At 39.1% G+C, this 21,966-nt stretch overlaps 1 protein-coding gene across 10 annotated transcripts in view; it reads left to right on the top strand.

Annotated features, from left to right (window-relative positions):
• The window catches only part of LOC124416427, a 41,860-nt gene that overhangs the window by 8,297 nt on the left and 11,597 nt on the right, over positions 1–21,966 (top strand). For 3 of the 10 annotated variants that reach the window (XM_046897492.1, XM_046897488.1, XM_046897491.1), the window contains 4 exons: positions 4,714–4,929; positions 6,951–7,063; positions 12,319–12,486; positions 13,964–14,047. In XM_046897492.1, coding sequence (XP_046753448.1) covers positions 4,714–4,929; positions 6,951–7,063; positions 12,319–12,486; positions 13,964–14,047 — 581 coding nt within the window. Of the gene's footprint in view, positions 1–4,713; positions 4,930–6,950; positions 7,064–11,742; positions 11,762–12,028; positions 12,079–12,318; positions 12,487–13,963; positions 14,048–18,878; positions 19,019–20,750; positions 21,456–21,966 lie in introns of those variants that run through there. The other 7 variants (XM_046897490.1, XM_046897494.1, XM_046897493.1 and 4 more) reach the window with 7 other exon arrangements.

Genomic DNA, 21,966 nt, shown 5'->3' with positions numbered 1-21,966 from the left:
AGAAGAGTATTTTTTGTGTACGATAAACAATGAAAGCGTTTAAGAACCGTGTGGTAACCTTTTCGGTTGACAAGATGCACTCGTTGAATTTATTCGATTGGAACGAGTAGTTTTCGACTCCGAAAATTTTTAAATATTTTGAGTAAATTTCAGTGATAGTGTCTGAAATTATAATGACAAGTCAAGTTCGGATTTAAAAAAAAAATTAACTCAACGCAAACGTGTATGTGATATTCGTAACGGCTGGGAACTTTCATGCGGGACGAAGAAGCGCGTGGCTTCATTCTAATTGTCAACTTTCTGCTCTCTCACGCGCTTATTATAGCCAGCAGCTTCGACTGCCTATTTTGTCGCTATTCACGGATGCGAGTTAATTTGCGTCCGTTCGCGCGTTCGAATTCCAGAACTCTGTTGTGGAGGCTTTTTCATTGAGGTCAACGTTGAGAAAGGAGGTGAATGATGCTCGTTTGCTTCTTTAAATGGAATGCTTTCCGCATGCTGGACTTTTGACATTCGATATACCGGAATAAAACAGGTTTCGTTTCGTAAAATTCAGACAAACCTTCAATTTCCACTTTTTAAACTCGTTCTACGAACCACCTGCGATTTGGTGGACGCTCTTGATTGCAGCGAACAAAATTGCAACCAAACGTTGCAAGACTGCACAGATATTAATTTTATCGCAAGTACTGTAATACCTGTAATAAAAATCCAGCAAAGTTGCATGGACGTTATGTCAGGCGGCGGAGAATTATTCGGTTACGAAATTTTAATAGGTGGTACACACAGGTGTGTTATACGAATGTGTAATATGCGCCTGTAACGAACGTTGATCGTAGAGAAATCGAGACCTGTAAAGAATTCGTAAAGTGGAACAGAGATGTTTATTGAATAACAGGCTGTTGAGTAACGGTCGCTTCACGTGTTGAGACCAGAGGCGAAAATGTTTTGCTGCGTCGATCTTGATTAGCCTACGTATTACGTCAGGTGACGCAGTTTATCAAAATTCCGTGTTTTTTTTTCTATTTTCTTGTTCAACGCAAAAAATTCGTATCTGTTCTGCAGAAGAATAATGTCTCGCTAAAACAATCGTTTCTACACCCATTGTTTTTCGACAGCGTTTTATTAATCACCGGGTGTATCGTTGCTGCATTATAGACGGTATGAGATGAGAATTTCGCAAAATACCGACGTTGCAAATCGCATACGCACCATCGGTGATAATGCATATTGCGAATTCGTAGAAAGTGTATTAGAGGATAGTCGTCTTGTCTATGGGAAGTGAATCGTTAAACTTGAAATCGTACGATAAATTATACGCGAGGAAAAATTTTTCACTGATCAAGTAAATGACCTACATTCAATTATGGAACGATCAGTTTTTCTATAAATCTACAGTTGCTTAATCACTTACCTCTGCAATAATCATATATTTGAATAATATTTTATTACGGAAACAGAATTTAAAGCATTTATTACCCGCATGTATCGGCTGTGAAATTTGACATCTTTAACAGAGAAGGGTAATTTGATCGTAAATAAATACGTGCAAGTACCTTAAGCGCAATCATTGCACATAAAACATTTATATATTTTAGTTTTATCAAAGTAAAAGCCCTGCTAAAATATTAAATCTGAAAATAAACCAGCTACTGATATATGAATATATTCATTCACAGTCAAAAGTCATTCATGCACTTAGCGTCAATCAATGAATGAACTAAATTGCAGTTACATAGACCGATATATGTATATATATATCATATATATACATAAACTGGAGTAATTCAATTTTTCACATGTGTGTTTATCGTCCGAGTTGTGATGTAACATTAATTTGCGGCGCGTCACCGGAACACTTTTGACACAAGGTGGATGAACGCTGTTGGAAAGAAATAAATAAATAAACAAACAAACCCGATGAACGAGAGGAAGGGACGACGGTTAGATCGAGTGAAAGTTTTCTCTTCATAGCGAGAGAACCGACAACTAAACTGGTATTAAAACTATGACATAACGGATCACGTTATATGTTGCTTGTTATAACTTCTGACTCTGCCTCCTCCTTTTACAGCGCGAGTAAGTTTCCCTCCACTGAACACTGTTACTTTCAAACCGGCAGTCCGGCACAAACCAACGGACCATCTGTTTCTATATACCTACCTTGCCCGATGCAGTTGCTATCCGAAATGCCTCTGTGTATGGAAAATAACGCGGAATAGTGTAAAAATTTCAACCAAAGTGACGGCTTGCAGGCCTCAACAATTTCTCTCTCTCTCTCCTTTTACCGGAGGACGATTGCGCGTGGAAGAGAAGTGTTTACAAGCCTGTATGACCCTCCACCTCGATAATAACCAAAGTGCGTGTGAAAATTATGAAACTTTCCAAAATACGATGTAATCATAATTGTTTTGTAAACCGCTGTGTGTAACGAGCTGGGATCAGATAAGACACTGTGGTTACAAATAACCGTCTGTGGGTAGAATCGAGTTGTTGATATTCAAAACGTGGTTCAAAGTACCCACTTTACCTCTTACTCGTCGACGACTGTGCACGAATAAAAATGCGGAAGATAGCGACAATATTTTGCTCAGTGGTTGAATGATACCGGAATATAGCGAAGCATTTTTTATCGTGAGAACAAACAACCAGTGCCGAACCCTGTTCGCGTGATTCAGAGAGTCAAGATTTGCGTTAAATATTGCTCGATTGGGAGATAGCTAGGCTTATCTCTGGTTGAACTTCGTGAAACACGTGCGGGAGAACAAGTGTTCTGGAAATTACGGACATCAAGCAGTAATAAAGTGTGCGAGTTGAGTCGCAGTCGTTCGTCTTGTGGAAATCCGTACAAGCTGTATTAAGAGGAGATAGACAACAAAGATCTCCGTAACTCTTCTCGTAAGAGGAAAAAAATAGCCTGAAATTGAGTGACTCCGCTTGATTCCCAATTCAGAGCTGTTTCTTTGTATGTTTTGCCCCCGTATGCCTTTCCTTCGGGAAAAATACCCCCACTTCTTCGAGGATATAAACCAGTTTTCATTACATCAAGCAGCCAAGGTGCGCCTGCGAAATTTCTTCCGCTAACAAACGGCGACTGAGGTGACGACAGGGTCATCTATTTAAATCGATGTAATCTGTGGCACGAAATCAGTAGAATTCAATTCCGGCTGCATGAAGCTGACAGTCTGCGACGAGAAAGCAGTGAGAACGTAGTGCGGTGTCGTTACGAAGGGACAGTCGTGCAATTATCTCGTTCGTTATCTGAGTGCGTTTTGCACAGATGCCGGCAAAGTTATTTTCCCAGCAATAATCACGCTGAACGTCTTTAAACAGCAAGAAGATGTTCGTCCACGTTTCTTTCGTCGTTTCTACGCTACTGACGGAGGGTGACAGGGTGGTCACCGGTCAGGAAAAGTACAACATGGCCGTTTTCATGGTGCTGTTTTTTCTTATAACCATTGAAGTCGTCGTGGTGAAGGTTGTCACCGCCGATTGGGAGAGAGAGGAGGAGAGCCACGCCGGTCCCAGATCAGCATCCATATTTTTTGACCGGGAAGATTAGGAATATTTGGAAAATGGCGGTTTTTATTCGATGAAAAAGGCGATTGATACAAAAGGAATCCGGAACTGATGTGCTATTTTTGACCAAGACTCGCCGACGACAGCGACGTTTTTTGTGTTTGGTTTTTGGCCTTTCTTCCTGGTGATTCTTCAAAATTTATTTTTACACGAATATTACACTCATGGTCAAGTGTACGAAGAGGAAATAAATTAACAAGCAAGTCTTATACGTGTGTGATGAATACGAATTGGGAATGATTAATTGGCGTTTTTATTTCACCGCTGGTAAACGCGTGTTGCATCATTGTTGGACTCGTGGAGAATTTTATATAGGAAATAAGTATGTTCGAATGTTTTTATTATTCACCGACCGCCCTGGTTCAGGAAGTGGAGACGTGGAAATCCGATGGTAAATAACTGTAAATTCTAACCATATGAAAATGGCAAGTGCAAACGGATGGAGACGCGTGCTCTCGCGAATAGTAAACACCTGTAGGTAGACATAGATAATAGATAATAATTAGAACATTCGCTGATAATTTTACAAGAATATATGAAAAGAGAATAATAAATCGGATGATATTTTATTATGTTGTGCGTTATTCATTGTACCGAACCCACTAGACGTGTATCAGTACTGATGGCGATTTCAATTAATGCTGAATCGTTGAAAGAATGAAAGAGATAAAAAGTGTCATAAGAAACTGCGTGCTTGGGGAACTCTGACTATTTTACTTCCTGTATTAATATTAATTTGACTAATATATAATGATTGTATCTACGTAACCGCTATAAAGAGATAGAAAGAGGGAGAGAGAGAGAGAGAGAGAGAGAGAGAGATAAGTGTTCGCATTAATTCGAGACTTTCAAAAAATCAGGAAATGTTGTAAAAAAGTTTGCGTCAACGTCGCAATTCTGATCCTTGGAATAATCAAGGAATGAAATCCGCGAACAAAGTTTTCTTTAAAACAGGTCTTACAAAAAAAAAAAAAAAAAAAAAAAAAACACTAAAAACCGGCGATCCACGGACCTGTGAAAGAGATGCAAAACTATGCTCTACGTGTCCAAGAAAATTAAAAAGTGCGCAAATTCTTTGACTCCCAACTCGAACGGCGAGGGTCGGTTTTCTGATAATTTCTTCTGTTTCCCCAGGAGAGCAGCGAAGGAGGCGAAGGAGGCGAAGGACGAGAAGACCAAGCAGATTCTAGACGATAGTCGGTGCGCCTGTTGCCTGAAACCCTTCGTCGTAGGGCGCGGCGTCGGTTGTGGCGAGTGCGGATCCCGAGTTTGCCGCAAGGGTTGTTCCCGCTGGGACACCCCGGACAACGCCTGGCATTGCTTGTTTTGTCATCAGCGGAGGTTACTGCAGTAATACAAGCTCCCTCCTGAGTATTTTTTTAACTCCCAAATCCTTTCCTTAAGCCTCAACTTCGAATCGAGATAGTATCTCGAGAATCGCCTGCATACGTGACTCGTAGTTTCGTTGTTTGACGTCGTTAATTTTTTATTCATTTGATGGAAACTTTACGTGATTCAAAAAAATTCCTAACTACTTCTATGAAATTGTTAATAATTTTTTTAGAACTATTACCGTCAATAGTGGTAACGAAATTATAACAGATTTATGAAGATCATTTTACGTGAAATAATTTTGTAAAATCAGGGGAGGGATGAGGGGGAGGGGGGGGGGGGGATCCATTCGATGAAATTACTTACAGATTTTATGAAATAATGAAGACATTTCTTGGCGTAAAATGAAACTTTCTCGGTTTGTTAAAAATTGATTATTTGTCAGATGTTTAAATAATTGCAATCGATTGCTGTAATTCGATAAGTGAAGATTATACAGGCAATTTTATATACATATAAGAAAGAAGGAAGTTCGCATGCGGTTCTGTTTTGATTTCAAGGTAAGCCGGACCGGTATTTTCGTGAAGTGTTACCGGTCGCTCGGATTAATACCCATGGCTACGGAAAAGAGTGTTAGGCGTTACACGTTACTGTAATAAAGAATTGTCATTTTTATGTATCAGGGCAGAATATATCAGAAACACCAGCTTTGGTCGATCATAACACCGGTTAGTAATCTCACGGTGATTATTTCAGTCAGATGTGAGTCCGGGTTATTGACCGACAGCCTTAATCATTATGTATATGAATGCAGATTTGTGTGATTTCTTACTTCGCCAGAGGTCGCAGAGGCAAATATATAGTACATATAAAATAAAATACATGTGCACTGTTACAGCATCGCGACCTTTTGACACTCGCCGCATTTTATCTCCTTATTTTCATTCAAATTGCAATCCGCATGATAGGCATATTATAAAATAGTAAACAAACGTTGATTATGGTTCATTAGTTCACGAAATTTATCATTCGTAAGTCCAATTCCGTGTACATGACTGTATATAATTAGTAACTTGCTTTGTCAGAATCGATAATATGGACAGGAATGCGACCAGATAGATTATCGTTAGATTATCCTCATCTAATCGCAAGCCCCGCAGGCAAGGGCAAACAGCCAGCGCGGATGATTCGTGAGATGAAAATACAGGCGAGAAAGAAATACGACAAGAAAAAAGGGACTAGAACAGAATTATTGTAATTATTTCAAGAACTATTGACTAGTATGCAAAGTCACTGTGTATAGATGTATATACCTATATATACACAAACAATAATTTGCATAGATGATGCTATACGACATCGAGAAGAAGATTTTTATAGCCGGTCATTGAGCATCTTAGATTACTTCGGTTCGTAATAAAAGGAGAGATAGAGACGTAGAAAAAAAAGACGCTGAACTGAATATCTCATTTTCATTTGACAATTGTGAAAGTGTTAAAAGTTGCGATATTTTTGACAAAGATTAATTTATTATTTTTCTAGTAAATCTGCGATCAAATAAAATGTGAGAAAAAAGTTAAGTATGTGTTAAGTTTAGTTCAAAGTTGTAGATATTTAACGACAAGTAATTAAAGAATCAAAGATCATCAAATCGATATTGTCGCTACGCGTTTGCTTTGACGCGCTAGAAAACACAGGCCGACACGTGAAATAAAGAATAATCGCCATTAGAATAAACCTATCACTGAAAAATTCGTCGTATGTCAGCCTGTGAAATTAACTCAGTTGATACGTGCTTTTGATCTTGGATACAAAATTTTCAAGTAAATCAATAGGCATTTTTATCCTATCTCCACAGCGTTGTAGGTACAAGGTAAATGGATCTTTTGAGACCTCGAGGCTCTTTCCGCTCCCTCCTTCCCCTCCTCGTCCACCACCCACTTTGATCGGATTCCTCGGCGTTCCTCCGTCCGACTCAATCTCACAGCTTATTGACTCTATTGATGTTTTTCTACGTTTTGCCTCGGCTCTCGACGCAGGTTGTGGCTCAGGAGGAACGAGAAGTGGTTCGAGACCTTTGGCGGTTTGTCCGCCGACCACAACGACGCGTCTCACCGGTTCAGTACGGCCAAATCCGAGGTTTTTCTCGCAGGTTTGTCATCTTTTCCTTATTCTTCTTCGTCCCTATTTCATTGTCAATTTACTCATTCATCTATTAATATACGAGAAAAATTTTTACGTTAATATCATTCACACGGTACCCACACGGAATCTATAGTAATGGGACTGGATACCTGCGGTAAAGAACAGGCAAACGTTTTTTTGTGCATATTTTTTGTACAATCCTCCGTCGAGCGTCGGGAAGTCCTTGACATTTGCTTACGGAAACTGACGAAGAAAAAGAAGAATTAGAAATATCGTCGATTTTTTTTTTTTTTTATTCCAATATAATAACCCGTTAATGAAGCACGATGAATTATATTATACAGCTTCGTGCATGGATGTGCGTCCAACCGGAAGTTGGAGTGTTCGACACTTGTACCATGAATTATTAATTATATCCTTGGCAAACGTTCGCTTGATTAAGCACATTAGACGAAAAAGTTTCGCGGTGAATATTTTTTTCGGATCATCCGGATCGTAATCATCGAATTTCACGAGCTGATTTTGAATATGTAGTTAAAAATTTAACAGCGCTCGCAGTTTACGAAGCGTTCAGTAATTGTTCGACGACGAAAATGGCAGAAGGGCTCATCCTTGGTGCGGCAGGAGATTGGGCTTTAAAAAAGTAATGCTCCAGTACGTGCCTGGCGTGTGTGCGTGTGTAGAGAAAACGAAGAAGCCTTTCCTTCTAAATAATTTATCTTCCTAGAATGAACCTGGAGCAAATCCCTCGGGGACATTCCTCGGCGTGCGGATCGGCAAACCGCGATACAAACCTTGCTGTTGCAAAACAATTGACTGTTGACTTCAGTGTACTCTTATACCTGGACAAACACCGACAGCATTTGGCCCGCTTCATGGAATTGATTGGCGAATGGAATTCCTCAGACGTGCCGAACTACCGTCGACTGTATACGTCTCTTCGTATACCAAGAGAATGTTAAATGACTCTTGTTATTATATATTCGACTCTGCTGGCGCCGGGGGAAATTTAAAAAAAAAAAAATAAAATAAAATAAAAAAAGAGGTGTTCGCTCCATCTGGCGCTATAGTACACTCTCCGTAACTTCCCGCCTTTGGGGCTTCGATGATAGAAATTTTTGGAAAACAGAATGACGGGAGTAGAGCGAGGGTGAAAGAGTAAAATGGGTACACAATTGAAGGGTGACAACGTCGAGAATTTAGAAATGGAAGTATGAAATTTGGAGGATTTTAAAAAGTGGACAGTTTAATTACAGAAAAGTCAAAACGTAATTGAGGGGTCGGAATATAAACCTAAACTACAGAATCGTTACAAATCTCGAGAAATATAGAAATTTAGGTGAAAATATATAGTACGTTCTACATAGAAATTCTGATCATTTTATGTCTTGGCTCTCTATATTTTTACCTTTCGATATTTTGATGTTTCGATTTATCCATTTTTTATATTCCAATTGTCACATTCTATGAACTAGAATTTAAAATTTGGTCGTTCCACTGTTTGACCCTCTCGAAGAAACTTACGGAAGATTCATTTTATCCTCTCCACTCCTCTATTCGCGATTTTACTGTTCACATTATCTGGCACGACTGTTAACAAAATCAGATACCCAATTTGCCATTTAGCAAACTCAACAGTTTGCTTTTCCGCACGAAACGTTGAACTGTAACAAATTAACCAATCGATGATCGTTCATTCTGCTCTTTGCGAATAGCGCAGAAAATAGCCAGTCGCTCGATTTTCCAAGTAATTGTGAATCAAAGTCAACTACAAAGTTCCCCTTGCATCTTACGTAACTTTTATTAATCATCCAAACCGTTATTGTCCCGTGATACTTTCACTTATAATCAATTCCGAAAAAAGACGCGAGGTGTTCCAGCCGATTTGCATTTTTCTTCCTTCTCTGTTATAAGCGATTTGTGACACTAGCTTCGGTAGTTGGCGAGAAATTTTTTTTGACCGCCTTGGACGGTTTAAAAATCTATTACGGCTGGGTTCGTAATAATATCGAAACATCAGAATCATGAGGCGTGAGATTTTCTGGGATGCATTAGCCGATCGTTTCGTCAATCAAAATCCAAGCGTAGCGATGACGGTTCATTATTTCTCAATCATAAGACGGGTGGTTGCATCGCATCTTCCACCAGCACAACTTTCAGAATTTTCAATTGCTCTTGGATATGATACCGCGACTGAAAAAAGAATTTAACGATCACCTTCTTCTATCCCGGTGTACGTGAATCTTGCGATGGACTCTCTTATTATCCATTATATCGTTACCGCCATGCTGTTATTGTTCTTGCGGTAAATCGGCACTGAGCGTAATTGGGATGAAGAAAAATAGAGACGAAGGAAAGGAAGTGAAGAAGGGTAAAAGAAAAAACAGCCAAAAGTATACGGCAAAGAAACACTCGGTCCGTTAACTCGACTTTTTTACTCCAGTCGTGATACGTTGCCGTTAGTTTACAATGGAATTTTATCACTCGAGTCACGATTACGATCCTTTGCATTCTCCGCAAACGTTGTTACGCATCGTTCACGCATGGCGAAAATCGAGGAAAACGCTGTTTACACTTATTTTATAATCGTGTACAAAAATCTTTACCACGTGCCGTTTTTGCGTTATACTTAGGGATCCATACTACGAAGTATGTACATTTACAACATGTTTGAGACGCGTTTTACCGACGACGGTATTGCCATGGCGGTTTCTCGTTGGCTCTTAGACAGAAGAGTCCTTGGTTTCCAAATATGGTAAGACTGCATTGTGATGATAATTTTTCCGTAGCGTCTTTTTTGTACGGAGATGCTACTTCAAATGCAATGTAATGCATTTGAATCACGATCCGATTCATTTCCACGATACCATCAATCGCAGGTGACGATGAGGTATACATACGCCCAGAGACATTGCTCATTTCAATAGGAATTCTATAGTATAGAAATTGTGTCAAGTCTTAACAATTGAATATGGTTGAATATAACCTGTCAAATTACTTCCAATAAGCAACTTTTCTTTCAATAATATTCACCAAACTTGTTTCACAGACTCGTATACAAAAAAAAAAAAAAAAAAATGACTTTTCGATTCAGAAAGTGCGAAATCACGATACCCCTGTAAAAACTGTGATTTGAAAATACACGAATCACAACAATTTTTACATCGAACGGTTTAAAGACTAAAAATAAAAAAAACCAGGATCATTGCTTTTCTTCATACAGGATTGTTGATATCAGACGTAAAAATCAAAGTCAGAAGTAGTTCTGAAGAGAATAAAGCAAAAGAAAAGAAATGTGACAATCGTGTGACTTCTTGAGCGGAAACTGGTGGTGTCCTGAATTCCGTAGGAACTAGTTTAGAAGCTGGTGATTTACTAATAATCCTGCTTTTCACTTGTCAGAGAATATATTCCACCGGTTACGATATCGTGAGAATCGAGGAGTGATACGCGCTCTGATTTCGCAATTCGGATTATAATAGCAAACGGTGTTTCGATGAAAAACGTGATGAAAATAACTTTATAGAATGAAAATCAACACCGCGGCGGAGAGGGGTCGGAGGGGGAAGGGGGGGGGGGGGGGAGAGGAGCGGTATCAAAAATCTAGGAACAGAGAAATTGTGCCGATTTGGCATAACGCTAACAATACGACGTGTGTACGAGGTATAAAATAGTACAAATTGGTATACATATATAGTACCAAGAGAGTTAGAGAGCAGCAGAGCCGTAACCACGAACTTACTCGATTAGACGTGCTTTCGCCGGCGGTTTAAAACGCCGAGTACCGAGCCATTAAAGTGTGCAAGTATATAATCCCGGCATATGGAATATATATGATAGAGATAAGTTTTCAGCCTAAGAATGGGATGTAAATTGAAGTGCGAATGTGCGATAGGTAAAAATGAAACGGCGTGGCCCGCGATGGGCGACCTTGACACGCGGACCATTGGAAAGGATCGCGACGACAATACTGACCGATTGATCGCCGGTATCGATGGGGTCTTGGACTCCTCGCCGATCGCTGATTAGTCTTAGACCAACAACCAGAGCGTCGACTATAGACGCGGCTACACCAAGCATCCCGAAGTTTCCCTGGAGGCGAAACCGCGGTCGCAACCGCCGCTACCAGTCGGTCAGTTCTGCTCCAGTAGCCTCTCCGACAACATCTTGTTCCTTACCCGGTGCTCCGTTACTTCTCGAGCAGTACTTCTGCTCCAGAAGCGACACGTTTCGTTCGGTTCTACGCCTTTTATCATCGTGTGCTTCGGGTATCACCAGCCTCGGAAGTTCCAGCTATCCGTCTTAGCGAAAAAACCACCCTTAAACCGACCATCCGGAGTGTGAATTCGAAAGTGAACGAGAATAGAGGAGGAGCTTTTTAATCTCTGATCAAACCACGCCGAGTGAGAATTATAAAGACAATAAAATTGGACCGAGGATAATCACGCACAAAAAGAGGGGGTAGACGATGCTTAACCCATGTGAATTCGCGCGATATCTACTCTGTGTGTGGATACAATGAGATTCGTGTTCGAGGTAACGGGCTTCCGTGAAACTAGATTTACTAGAGTGTCGCGGTCTGAACGCGTTTCCCGGGTATTATAGGCGGACTTTCGCCTATGCAGACTCGTCGATATACAAGGATAGAAAACAAAACAGACGACCACGACGCCGGCTACTGAGAAGTAAAACTGCCGTTGAATGAGTAAGTGAACGAGACTGGACCAGCGATACTGCATAACGATCTGCGAACGCTTTTAGAGGATGGAAACTGCGATTTGCAACGCGCTTTTTCGGGTTGGGACAAGAGTGACTCAGTACGGTGGGGTGTCGACTTGTTTGCTTTTACCTTATCGTGAAACTTGCATTGATTTACAATCTCATCCCTGATTTCCAATAATTTGTTAGTCTTCTAGGCGATCTGCAGTGATTTCCGGGTCGGGGAAAATCACATAAACCGCTACAAATCACTGATGATTGCGCCTAGAAAATCGTTGGGAAATAATCATTGGAAATCAGTCGGTAAACTGCGGGAAATAAATAAAAAACAATAAATTGTTCGGGAATTGAAACTATTTCCGCGAATTGAAACCATTTTGCCGTATGCGATTTCTTCCAAGTTAATCTATCAAGTTGTTTTAAGCAATTTGCATTGATTTCCGATCGTTTCCGTTATCTCAATTCATTCCTCGTTACTCGATCGACACTCGGGTCTTTCAAGTTCTTTCGATTTACAATGTGCATTGTTTTGCGAATTTCTAGGAGCGGACTATGCTGGGGTTGGTCCTGGCGTGGGTCTTGCCGCCGGAGGCGAAGAGGATGCGGGTGATTCGGTGGAAAGGGTCCGAGACTTCGTCGAGAAGATAGTCGAAGGCCTCGTCGGAGACGTCGACGAGATACCGATAGACCGCCTCTACGATCACATCGCCTGTAAGTTGAGCAGCTGTGCCGAATTATTGTTTATATAAAATTGAGAATTTAGCAATCCGTCGTGTCTCGTCAGTATTCGCCGGAAATACATTCCGCCGGTTCAGTGCACCCTGGATTTGCTGTTTGTGCGTTTATTTCGCAACAACAGTCGTTCGCGAAATGCAATATTTTTGCAAACATCAACCGGTAGAACGTGTCGCGGGTCGAAGTAAAATTCCTGTCATTTCAATTGAAACGTTTCTCGCATTCGTCGACTTGCAAAAATTAAACCGAATACAACTGAGCCTTGAACGGAAGGTCCGAGCTCTGACTTTCCATCAAACGTTGTCGAAATTTTAACCGAGAGACGATAAGTAGACGCTGTGTTTGAACGAGAGAAATCACCGTGCAATATGCAGTTATTATCGGATTCTAAATTGTAGTCACTACCTACTCTCAAAGTGAGTTGATATTGGCGAAAGAACTAACGATCGCAAAATTACAAGCAACTAGTGTGCACTGTGATTTGACTTACTTTCATTCAATCATTCTATTGCATTGTTGCATTCCACGGAGATTAAAACTAAAAACTTCTGTGAAAAGTCTAATTTTTTTATAGCGATTACAAAATTTCAGTCAAATTGGTATCGCGATACTAGAAAACTAATTTTCAATTTATACCCAGTAGAGTACTTTTCCGTCACGTGAAAAAATGAAAATCGTTAAGGTCTGTACAACAGTGAGCACATCAGAAATTTATCTGATCGGTGCGACCGTGAATACCGGTCTCAATAAGCTTTAAATTGCGTAAGAAAATTCGCTTCTCGATTCCCTTCACGTGCGATTTTTGCGATATTTTTCGAAGCAAGTGATTCACCTTGAAAGTGAGGTGACTAGACTTTTGAATCTGATATAGCGCGGCGCGCGCTTTGAGCTGATAACCAGTTTCTCGTTTCAAATTCGCATCTGCAGCTAGCGCTACCTGCTGGTTGGCGCAAAAAGCTTGCCGGTCAGGTGCGAAGTAGCAAAGGTAGGGTTCGTAGTCGGCCTAAAGCCGTCGGTCGATCGAGTCGCGGATCAAGTTGCGAGAGAGAATTCTCACTTGAATCTCGATCTACACGCGTCTACGAGACTTGATAACGTCGATTCATCCTTCCTGTGTTATCGACATTTAATGAAAAAGTCAGAAATCTATGAGTCGATCGCGTATGACGGTCTGTCACTTTTTTACTACCTATAGTGATAAATTGATAGAAATTTATCAAAAAAGAAAGATCATTTATGCACACAGATTTGATTCGAGTAATTTGGCACAAAATGAATAATATGGCGATTATACGGTGTTAACAATTAGTGGTATTATTAATTACTAATTCTACTAAAACAAAGTGGATGGAGAAGGAAAATGTAAATTTGAATAAAGCTTACGCTATTGTGTAAATTCAAGTGAACCGCTTATTCCAAAGTACTAACATCGCACTAACGCATATTAACGCAGATGATCGACTTGTGGCAAACTACAAGCAACCATTGGCTGGGGCCCTAGCACGACTGGCGATAGCGCTTCAACTCTCTATCGGTAGTAAGTATCTACTGTTGCATTTATACGTGTCTGCTGCTTTGTTATTACGTTATTTTTTTTTAAGTAAATTTCAAAAAATGGGCAATAACTCTTGAAATTCAATTCGAATGTCCGATGTCATGCGAAAATTAATACTAATTAGGCTTTAGGTCAGATTCCAATTCCTCAAACGTTGCAGAGGCTGATTCTTATAAAGCTGGGTACACACTTGAACATATTATTATTTATAATACATTATTTGCGCGCAAATATGCTCAAGTGTGTACCCAGCTTAAAGCTTTTCGAAAATTGAATAACATTTTGCGTGCGTTGAGATTTGCATGTCCAGAAAAATAGCGTCGGGACGCATACAAATAAGAAAATTCTAATTACACGTATCTGAATCCGCTGTCAGGTTTATTATTCTGACGAATTTCTGTATCGTTGAGGAAATTTATTATGATCCCTCTGAATTATGATTCTGAATTAAGGCTGAGTTGTCGGTACACTTGTGTAAAACAAAAAATATTTATTTTTTCGAGCATTCGTTATTCCGAGTGTAAAAAAGCGATAACAATTTTTCAAGTTGGTGGAAATTGCAATTAGATGCACTGCAGCAATCCGCGTCGAGGGAATATTACGTCGTGAGGGATAACCTTGTACCCTAGTCTTGCCACAATAGGCGTGAGTATAATAACCGCGGGTTAGCATGCGTGGAGGTACGTATCCACATGCAATTTATTTATGTACTCAAGAATCAAGCGATCAGGTGCCTGTTCAACCGTCGTCTCTCGGACGTAACGCGTTAAACACTGCGGAGGATAAAATATGAAAGATAGAGAGATAGAGAGAGAGAGAGAAAGAGTGAAAAAGATAGACAAAAAGTTTGCAAGTCTGCAACGCGTTCATGATGATTACGTAATGTGACACAGAAATGGTAATTATCTCCTCCTATTACTCGCCGTTCTGTAAGGACGTGCGTTTTATTTCTTATAGGTACGAGCCGCAATCATCGAACAACCATGTCAAAGTCAAAGTAGCTATTTAATTTATAAAACCACGGCGAAAATAGACGCGCTTTTTACCCCGGCTCGATTCGAAACTCACTCCTTAAAAATAATGTAACATATAGTGCAATAATAATTGTTTCGTTGAGTCAATGAATATTTTTTTTTCTTCTTCTCAACACGCGCGCGAGTCTATTTTGCTTATCTATATTGTCTGGTTAATTCATTCAAAGCTCCTGAAAACGCTTGCATGCCGTAGTATCGGTAGTAAATTAAATAATTTCGCTAATTTTGAGCTTCGGACGTCAGAGGCGTGTTTCAAGTTTATTTAATCGCGTGCGACTCGTAATGATTTTATTACTATCATTCGCGAAACGTATTACATGCAATTCTAGTACCTAACTAATACGGAATGCGTAACTTTTTATTACAACTTGAACTTTAGTTTTTTCTTCTAATTTTTTCTTCAACGAAGATCAAATCTAATCGCGTCACGTTGCAATCTTTGGATCTAGCGTATATCTCGTATAACATCATAAAGCTAATTGCAGTCCATCACCAGATCCTGGTGCTATTAATAATATTTTTACAAGAGTCCACGTTAACCTAAATAGTAATGTCTGTATTTTGGAGGACGGTTTGTTTTTATCCTCTTTATTTATTATTACTATTTCCCCTGAGGATTTCGATACAAAAACCTGAATTTCAAAGACTGGAATAACACTCGCGCGCTGATGCATCTTCGAATAGCCATGACCAGCGATTATCATACGAGTAATAAAACTACGTAACTGCATCTCCGTTCGGACCTTGCCCACGTCATTTCACGAAACCTCAAATTACTGCTGCAGGGAATGATAGAAAAAAAACCGCTGCCAGCGGCTGACTGTGCAAAACACACCATAATTCGATCGTAATTTTTCATCTAATATGTGTAATTAATAGCTAATAAATTTCATCAAAAAACAACAAAAACCGGCAATAAAATTTTCTTAAAATCACTGAAATACACTCGTAAGCATTATAAGTACAAGCAAAAAAAAAAAACTGTATATCTTGATAAAAGAAATTTTCCTCTTTAATCGCGTCAACTTTGACGACTGCAATGAGTCGATAAACCTGCTTCAAGGTTTTGCGACAAACCGCAATAATCGCACTCCGACTTACGGTTTATTTCAATTGCGAGTAACTCTTTTTCCTCTCTCCGGTATCCGCCCTCGCAGCATTTATCGCGTCGCATAAACGTTTCGAGTAAGCATGTTACACGGGTTTACACCTGGGAGTTGGTCTTATCTCTGAGCAGCATTTGATATCGCGACAGAGCCGTTGACCCGTCAAATTTGTGCCACTCCACCCTCGCACGGAACGTGTAATTTTGTAAGCGTGTAAGTTTACAGGATATGGCCCATTTCATGGCAGGCAATGTGCATTAGAGGCCGTATCTTTGTAGATAACGCAAGGTGTTTTTTCATTTCTTTGTTATGCTTTTTTTTATGTACGCTGGTTGACTAATCTTCCAGATCGTTGCGTAAACATGTACTAAATAGTCGGGGTTTAAAAGGCGTCAACTTCTGGATTATGAAGATTTTTAAGAATGGTTGGCCAGAAATAGATTGGATCCTTTTTTTCATTATTCATCAAGTTTCATTACGAGATAAGTCGTAAATTGAGTATTTGTCGAATTATCATATTCATGAGTTACGAAGTCATGGTGAAAATATAAAAATAGAAAATACTGGAATTTGAAACTAAAGCTTAGATGTTATCGATGACTAATCTTAACACGCTTCTAGATCGTTCTACATTTAATAGATTAATCATTTTATTTAGCAGATTATTTTCCACAAATTCAATGAAATACCTTTTTTTCACTCTGTCCGTATCGTTGAATATTTAATTTTACAATATTACATCGATATTGACTATCATCAAAAAATAGAGGTATTGAATTGCCTACTGAAGAAAAAGAAAATCCTTTCCAATGCCTTTGTAGAAAATTTATCTCTAACACAAAACCATCGTAGAGTTAATCAAACCGAACGAACGTACTACGTTTTGAACTATTTTGAAGTGATTTAATTGGAATGAAACTTCGATGTATAAGCTTTTGTTTATGAATTCAGTATTTTCTATTCTATGTATCTTCGAAGCAATCTTCGTAGCTTCCTAAAATAATCATTCGAAATATGTATACTTAATATGCAACTGTGTCTTCTAAATAAAATTAATAAACAGCGTCGATTTTTGGCCATCAAACCTCTTTAAATTCAGAACCTCCTAATTCAGAGCTGATCTTCTTAAACGACACTGACGTTTCTAATACGACAGTGGAATTCTAGTTCAAATTGATGTTCCTTGAAATAAAAGGATATGTCCTGCAACTCGAATAAATCAGATTGCGTGGGGTAAGAGGCTACGATTTCTCTAGTGCATAAACTACCCGAGCAAATTTGCGATTTCTGTACATGTGCGACCATATCAATCGCCCCGATTTCTATGTCCGACTCGAAACTCGGTGCATGTAATCGACATGTGAAGCAGAGTTTCTTTTCCTATTTGCTTGGATCAAAGTGAAATTCGACTATCTCTATACCCTTTGATCTTTCATTGTGTCAGTTCAGTCGAATTTGCGTTTCGAATCGGCACCGTTCGAGGCTTATTTTTGCGAGTTCCATTTTCGTCAAGGTTAATGCGTATTTTTTCTCGAATTTCAGTCAACTGAAAAGATTTTCGTCTGGATTTTTGTATTTAAAGAAATTAAGTACTTTTCATACGGATGATCTAAAAATTGAAGAAGACATTCCGGTACCGGAAAAAAAAAATAATCTGTGTCAAAACAGATTCGTTATATTGTCTGTCAATTCAAAATTCTGAAGAGAACGTGTTGCATGATACGAAAAGTAATTAGAGTTAATCCGAAAAAATAATCGGCATCTTTCGTCAGGGATTGAAGTAAACAAAAGCAAACAGAAACCAATTCAAAAGGATAAAAGTGCTGATATTATTCACGAATTCACATGGATTTAAATCGTTGCAGTATTCAAAGAAAAACTAATTGATACAAGTTAAATCATTCGAGACGTATTAAACTGCATTCGAGATAAATTGAAATTTGTGCAAAAGAATCGAATAAAAATTCTAAGACCGCAAAATAAGAATAAAAAAAAACAAAAAACGAATCCGCAAAGACGCATTAAAAACAACAGAAAAATTCATTCCTATCGATTTTTGTATCGTGCAATAGGATCTTTCGAGTATTTAAGATTGGCGGACATGAAAATGAATCTATTTTAACACGTATTAAGTTTTTATCGTTTTGATTTGGTTTTATCGATGAAAAAACTGGACAAGTGCGACTAGGACTCACGCGTTGAGGGTTCCGTACAAACTCAATTATTATTGTTATGTGATATAACAACAAATTGACTATTGGACAAACAGACAAACAGACAACAGACAACGAAGTCATCCTTTAAAGATTACATTTTTACCTGTTGAGATACGGCGCCATAAAAATACTACTAAGGCATTGCAAAATTCGAAAATTATCGTAGGATAGTCGAAAAAGCTCTTTTTCGATGTGAAAACAAGCCACAGTGTTGACTTTTAAAGATCCCAGAGTTTCGTTCCAATCAAATCGGATCACGTTAACAATTATACTTTACGAAATCTGAGCGTCAGTGATTCTCGACTAACTTTCATCTCAGTTTCTTCATCCTGAGCACGTGCAGTCGTAACGTCGAACCTGATATTCCATAATCGCGCAACGGCGAACGAGCTTGATGAAAAACGTACTATGTCGCTCTGTGCGAAATGATCCCCACCGAAAGAAGCCGTACGTTCGCCACTACAGTAGAAGCGACGTCGCGTATCAAGAGGCCACAATTAGTAAGTCGGGCGTCGCGACGTCGGCCGTTGGCGCGTCTCAGATACTCCATGAGTGACAGTGCGAGAGGCGTTACAAAAATCTACGTATAATTTCGACGTACGACGAAAAATTTCACCTTTCTCATATCGCGTTTTCCCACATCTCCAACTCCATAACCGACTGCGCGGCCTGTTTCTTTTCAGTCAGCATCGCGCTTTCATCTCCCGCGTTTTGACTTCAAACAACTGTTCAAACATTTGCATCGCTTTCCGACGATTGCGTGCGCGCTTGTTTCATCCCTTTTCTTCTGCTTGACTCTGTCGAATTACGACTTTTCCCACGTGAACGGTGAACCGCGTTTGTGACAGGAAAAAAAAACTCACGACGAAGCTGTACAACAGAGTGATTGAGATTAAGTGATCGATTGATTTTCCACGCCCCCCTCCTTAATGTACAAGTGCGTGCAATGTGACTGTTAGGGTGGCCTTTGTGTTTAAAAGTTTAGGTAATCGCACCGCTGACGTTGGAATTTTTTAACGATTGTTCGAATGGTGTTTTCGAAAAATATTGGTTTTTTATAAAATTTCAAATATCACGACTCATCGACATTTTTTTTTTTTTTTTTTGCAAACAGAGCTGATATTTTAGTATATTATTAACGCTGAAACAATGGCTGCAGGTCGGTTTTTTATCGTGTAAGTTCTCACTTGACAGAACATTCGAGAAGATTTTCCGACATCAGTGAGCTTACTAGTATACTTCAGAAATATTTTCCAAACGCCTGAGGGTATACGATACGGAAAAACATCGTTATAATATAATCTGTTGGAGCACAGATCAAAAAGTGCCCGTGAGCGTGACTCGCTCTTCATATGGTTGTTGGAAAAGGACGAAAACAAACCGAAAAAAAAGAAAAACAATAATACCTACGTCATCTTGAATTCATAAGTTCTTTTTCCATATTTTTACTATTACGTAAATGAATGGAATAACAGTGAAGAAACAACTTGATTATTTATATTGAACGATTTGTTTTGTGATCGTTAATTTTTTTAAATTTCTTATTGTTCCTAGTATATTTTCATTTTTCAATCGTTTCAAGGATGCAGTCAATCGAGACTGTGTACGTGTAAACTGAAGAGTACTAAACGGTGAAACTTGGAGATTGAACTCTCGAGTATCTTTCGAAAACAAATCTAGTGAAACGAGACAGAATTTACCAGGTTATCATTGAGCACACAAAACGATGGCACAAATACGTTCACCGTCGGTACGTCAAGCATACGAGTACATAGGAAGGCGTTTCGTATCTCAACTCATCATTGACGGAAGCTTTTTACTCACAATCAGTGATAAATTTGCGTTGAAAAATCGCGATCGTCGCAGATCACACGTGTTATGTATCGGATATAATAGAATATCTCGATATATTAATGAATCAAATTGAGCGTTTGATTAGCGAGGCGATTAAATATACGCGAAATTAAATATTTATCCGAAACCTTTCACGCAATCAAGAAATCGAGCGAAGTAGATAATACAAATAGAGGAATATATACATATACATATATGTATACCGGCGAAGTGCCAATCGCCAAGTTTCATTTTTCAACTGGAATCGATTTTACAACGTTTCTCATCGCCGAAACTATAATTACACATCCTTGCCCGAGGGCTTAATATGCATATATATATATACATATATATAGGTAAACGAAAGTTGGTTTTCAGCCTTTGACGAGAATTTTAGTTCATTCCATATTTGTTCTACAGTATATTTGAAAAGTGGTAAAATACGTGTTTGATTTCCCTCCTTTGATTCAAGTCTCAACACAGTTTAATTTTTATCCGTGTCTCATCAAAGCTTATCAGTTAAATATATCGATCCCTTTACGTAATTGAAATTCACTGTAACTCGGTCAACGAAGCGAACTGGCAGGTATTTCGAGTTTTGGAATACGGTGCAATATTAATTACTCATTGGAGCGAAAAAGTGTTCATTATCAGGGCGAAAAAAGAGTGGCCCGATTGGCTACGAAAACATGAACTGTTACTGGAAATTGAGAAAGAGATAAGGAGTCGATACGCGTACGGCGGGGCGTAGATTGCGTCATTACTTTGTCATTCGTTATCTTTTGCGCGTTTATGAAAGAGATAAGTACGCCGTTAAGAATAGGGCAACAATGACTTTCCGTCTCACATTAATCTCGTAAGTCTCGCCGCGTTGTATAATAAAAAAATGTATCGACAGTAATTTCCGGCCTCGCGTACGTGACGTTATTTTTCTTCATTTTTTTCATCACCCAAATCGATTTTTCACCGCATTCTTCGGATCGATGGAAGTGTTGTAGATCCTGAGGGATTCACATTTTCCTCGCCGCAGTTGGAATCTGCTGTTCGAAACGAAAGTTTTCTTTTTTCAAACAGGTGCGCGAAGGCGTAACATGAAATATTTGTTTATAAATGATACCGGAATTCCTAGAACAAATGTTGACGCTGATCGGTGGCATCGTCATTGCCTACTTCATCTACTTGTTCCTCAAGAAGAAAGATGGTAAGATTATTATCTAGTCATCACCTGTCCAAAGTACCTGCACTAATTACACCTTGTGAATCGTAATATCATATATACTTAAAGTGTAAAAAATAGCGAATCCTTGCCATCAATTACTGGATGTAATTTTTTTATTCTTCAAAAATATTCCGCTTTATAATCACATTCTTTTTCCTGTGAATTCAAATTTCGCATACCAGCTAAATCGCATTTTGCGAATCATTAACTCGAGTCTCGACGGATTATAGTGCGGCAACCCGATTGACCTCACTCTTGAAAAATCTTTAATTACATGTGTCTATCCTACGATTTTACCAACTGTTAAGAAAGATTGATGAGAGATCCACACTCGAAGGGATTGCGGTATTGGAAAGTCTGCTGCAAAAATAGGGGTTATCAGTTTTTTATACCGCCTGTATTCGCCGATTTTACGCAACGTTAAAAATTAACCGAGACAGCCGCGATCGGATCCTATAAATTCACGTAGATCGTACCGATCAGAAGCTGCGAA

This window comes from Diprion similis, chromosome 2 (genome assembly GCF_021155765.1).
Source record: "Diprion similis isolate iyDipSimi1 chromosome 2, iyDipSimi1.1, whole genome shotgun sequence".
Taxonomy (NCBI): domain Eukaryota; kingdom Metazoa; phylum Arthropoda; class Insecta; order Hymenoptera; family Diprionidae; genus Diprion; species Diprion similis.
The sequence above is the reverse complement of the archived record's forward strand: the minus strand, read 5'-3'. Positions and strand labels throughout refer to the sequence as shown.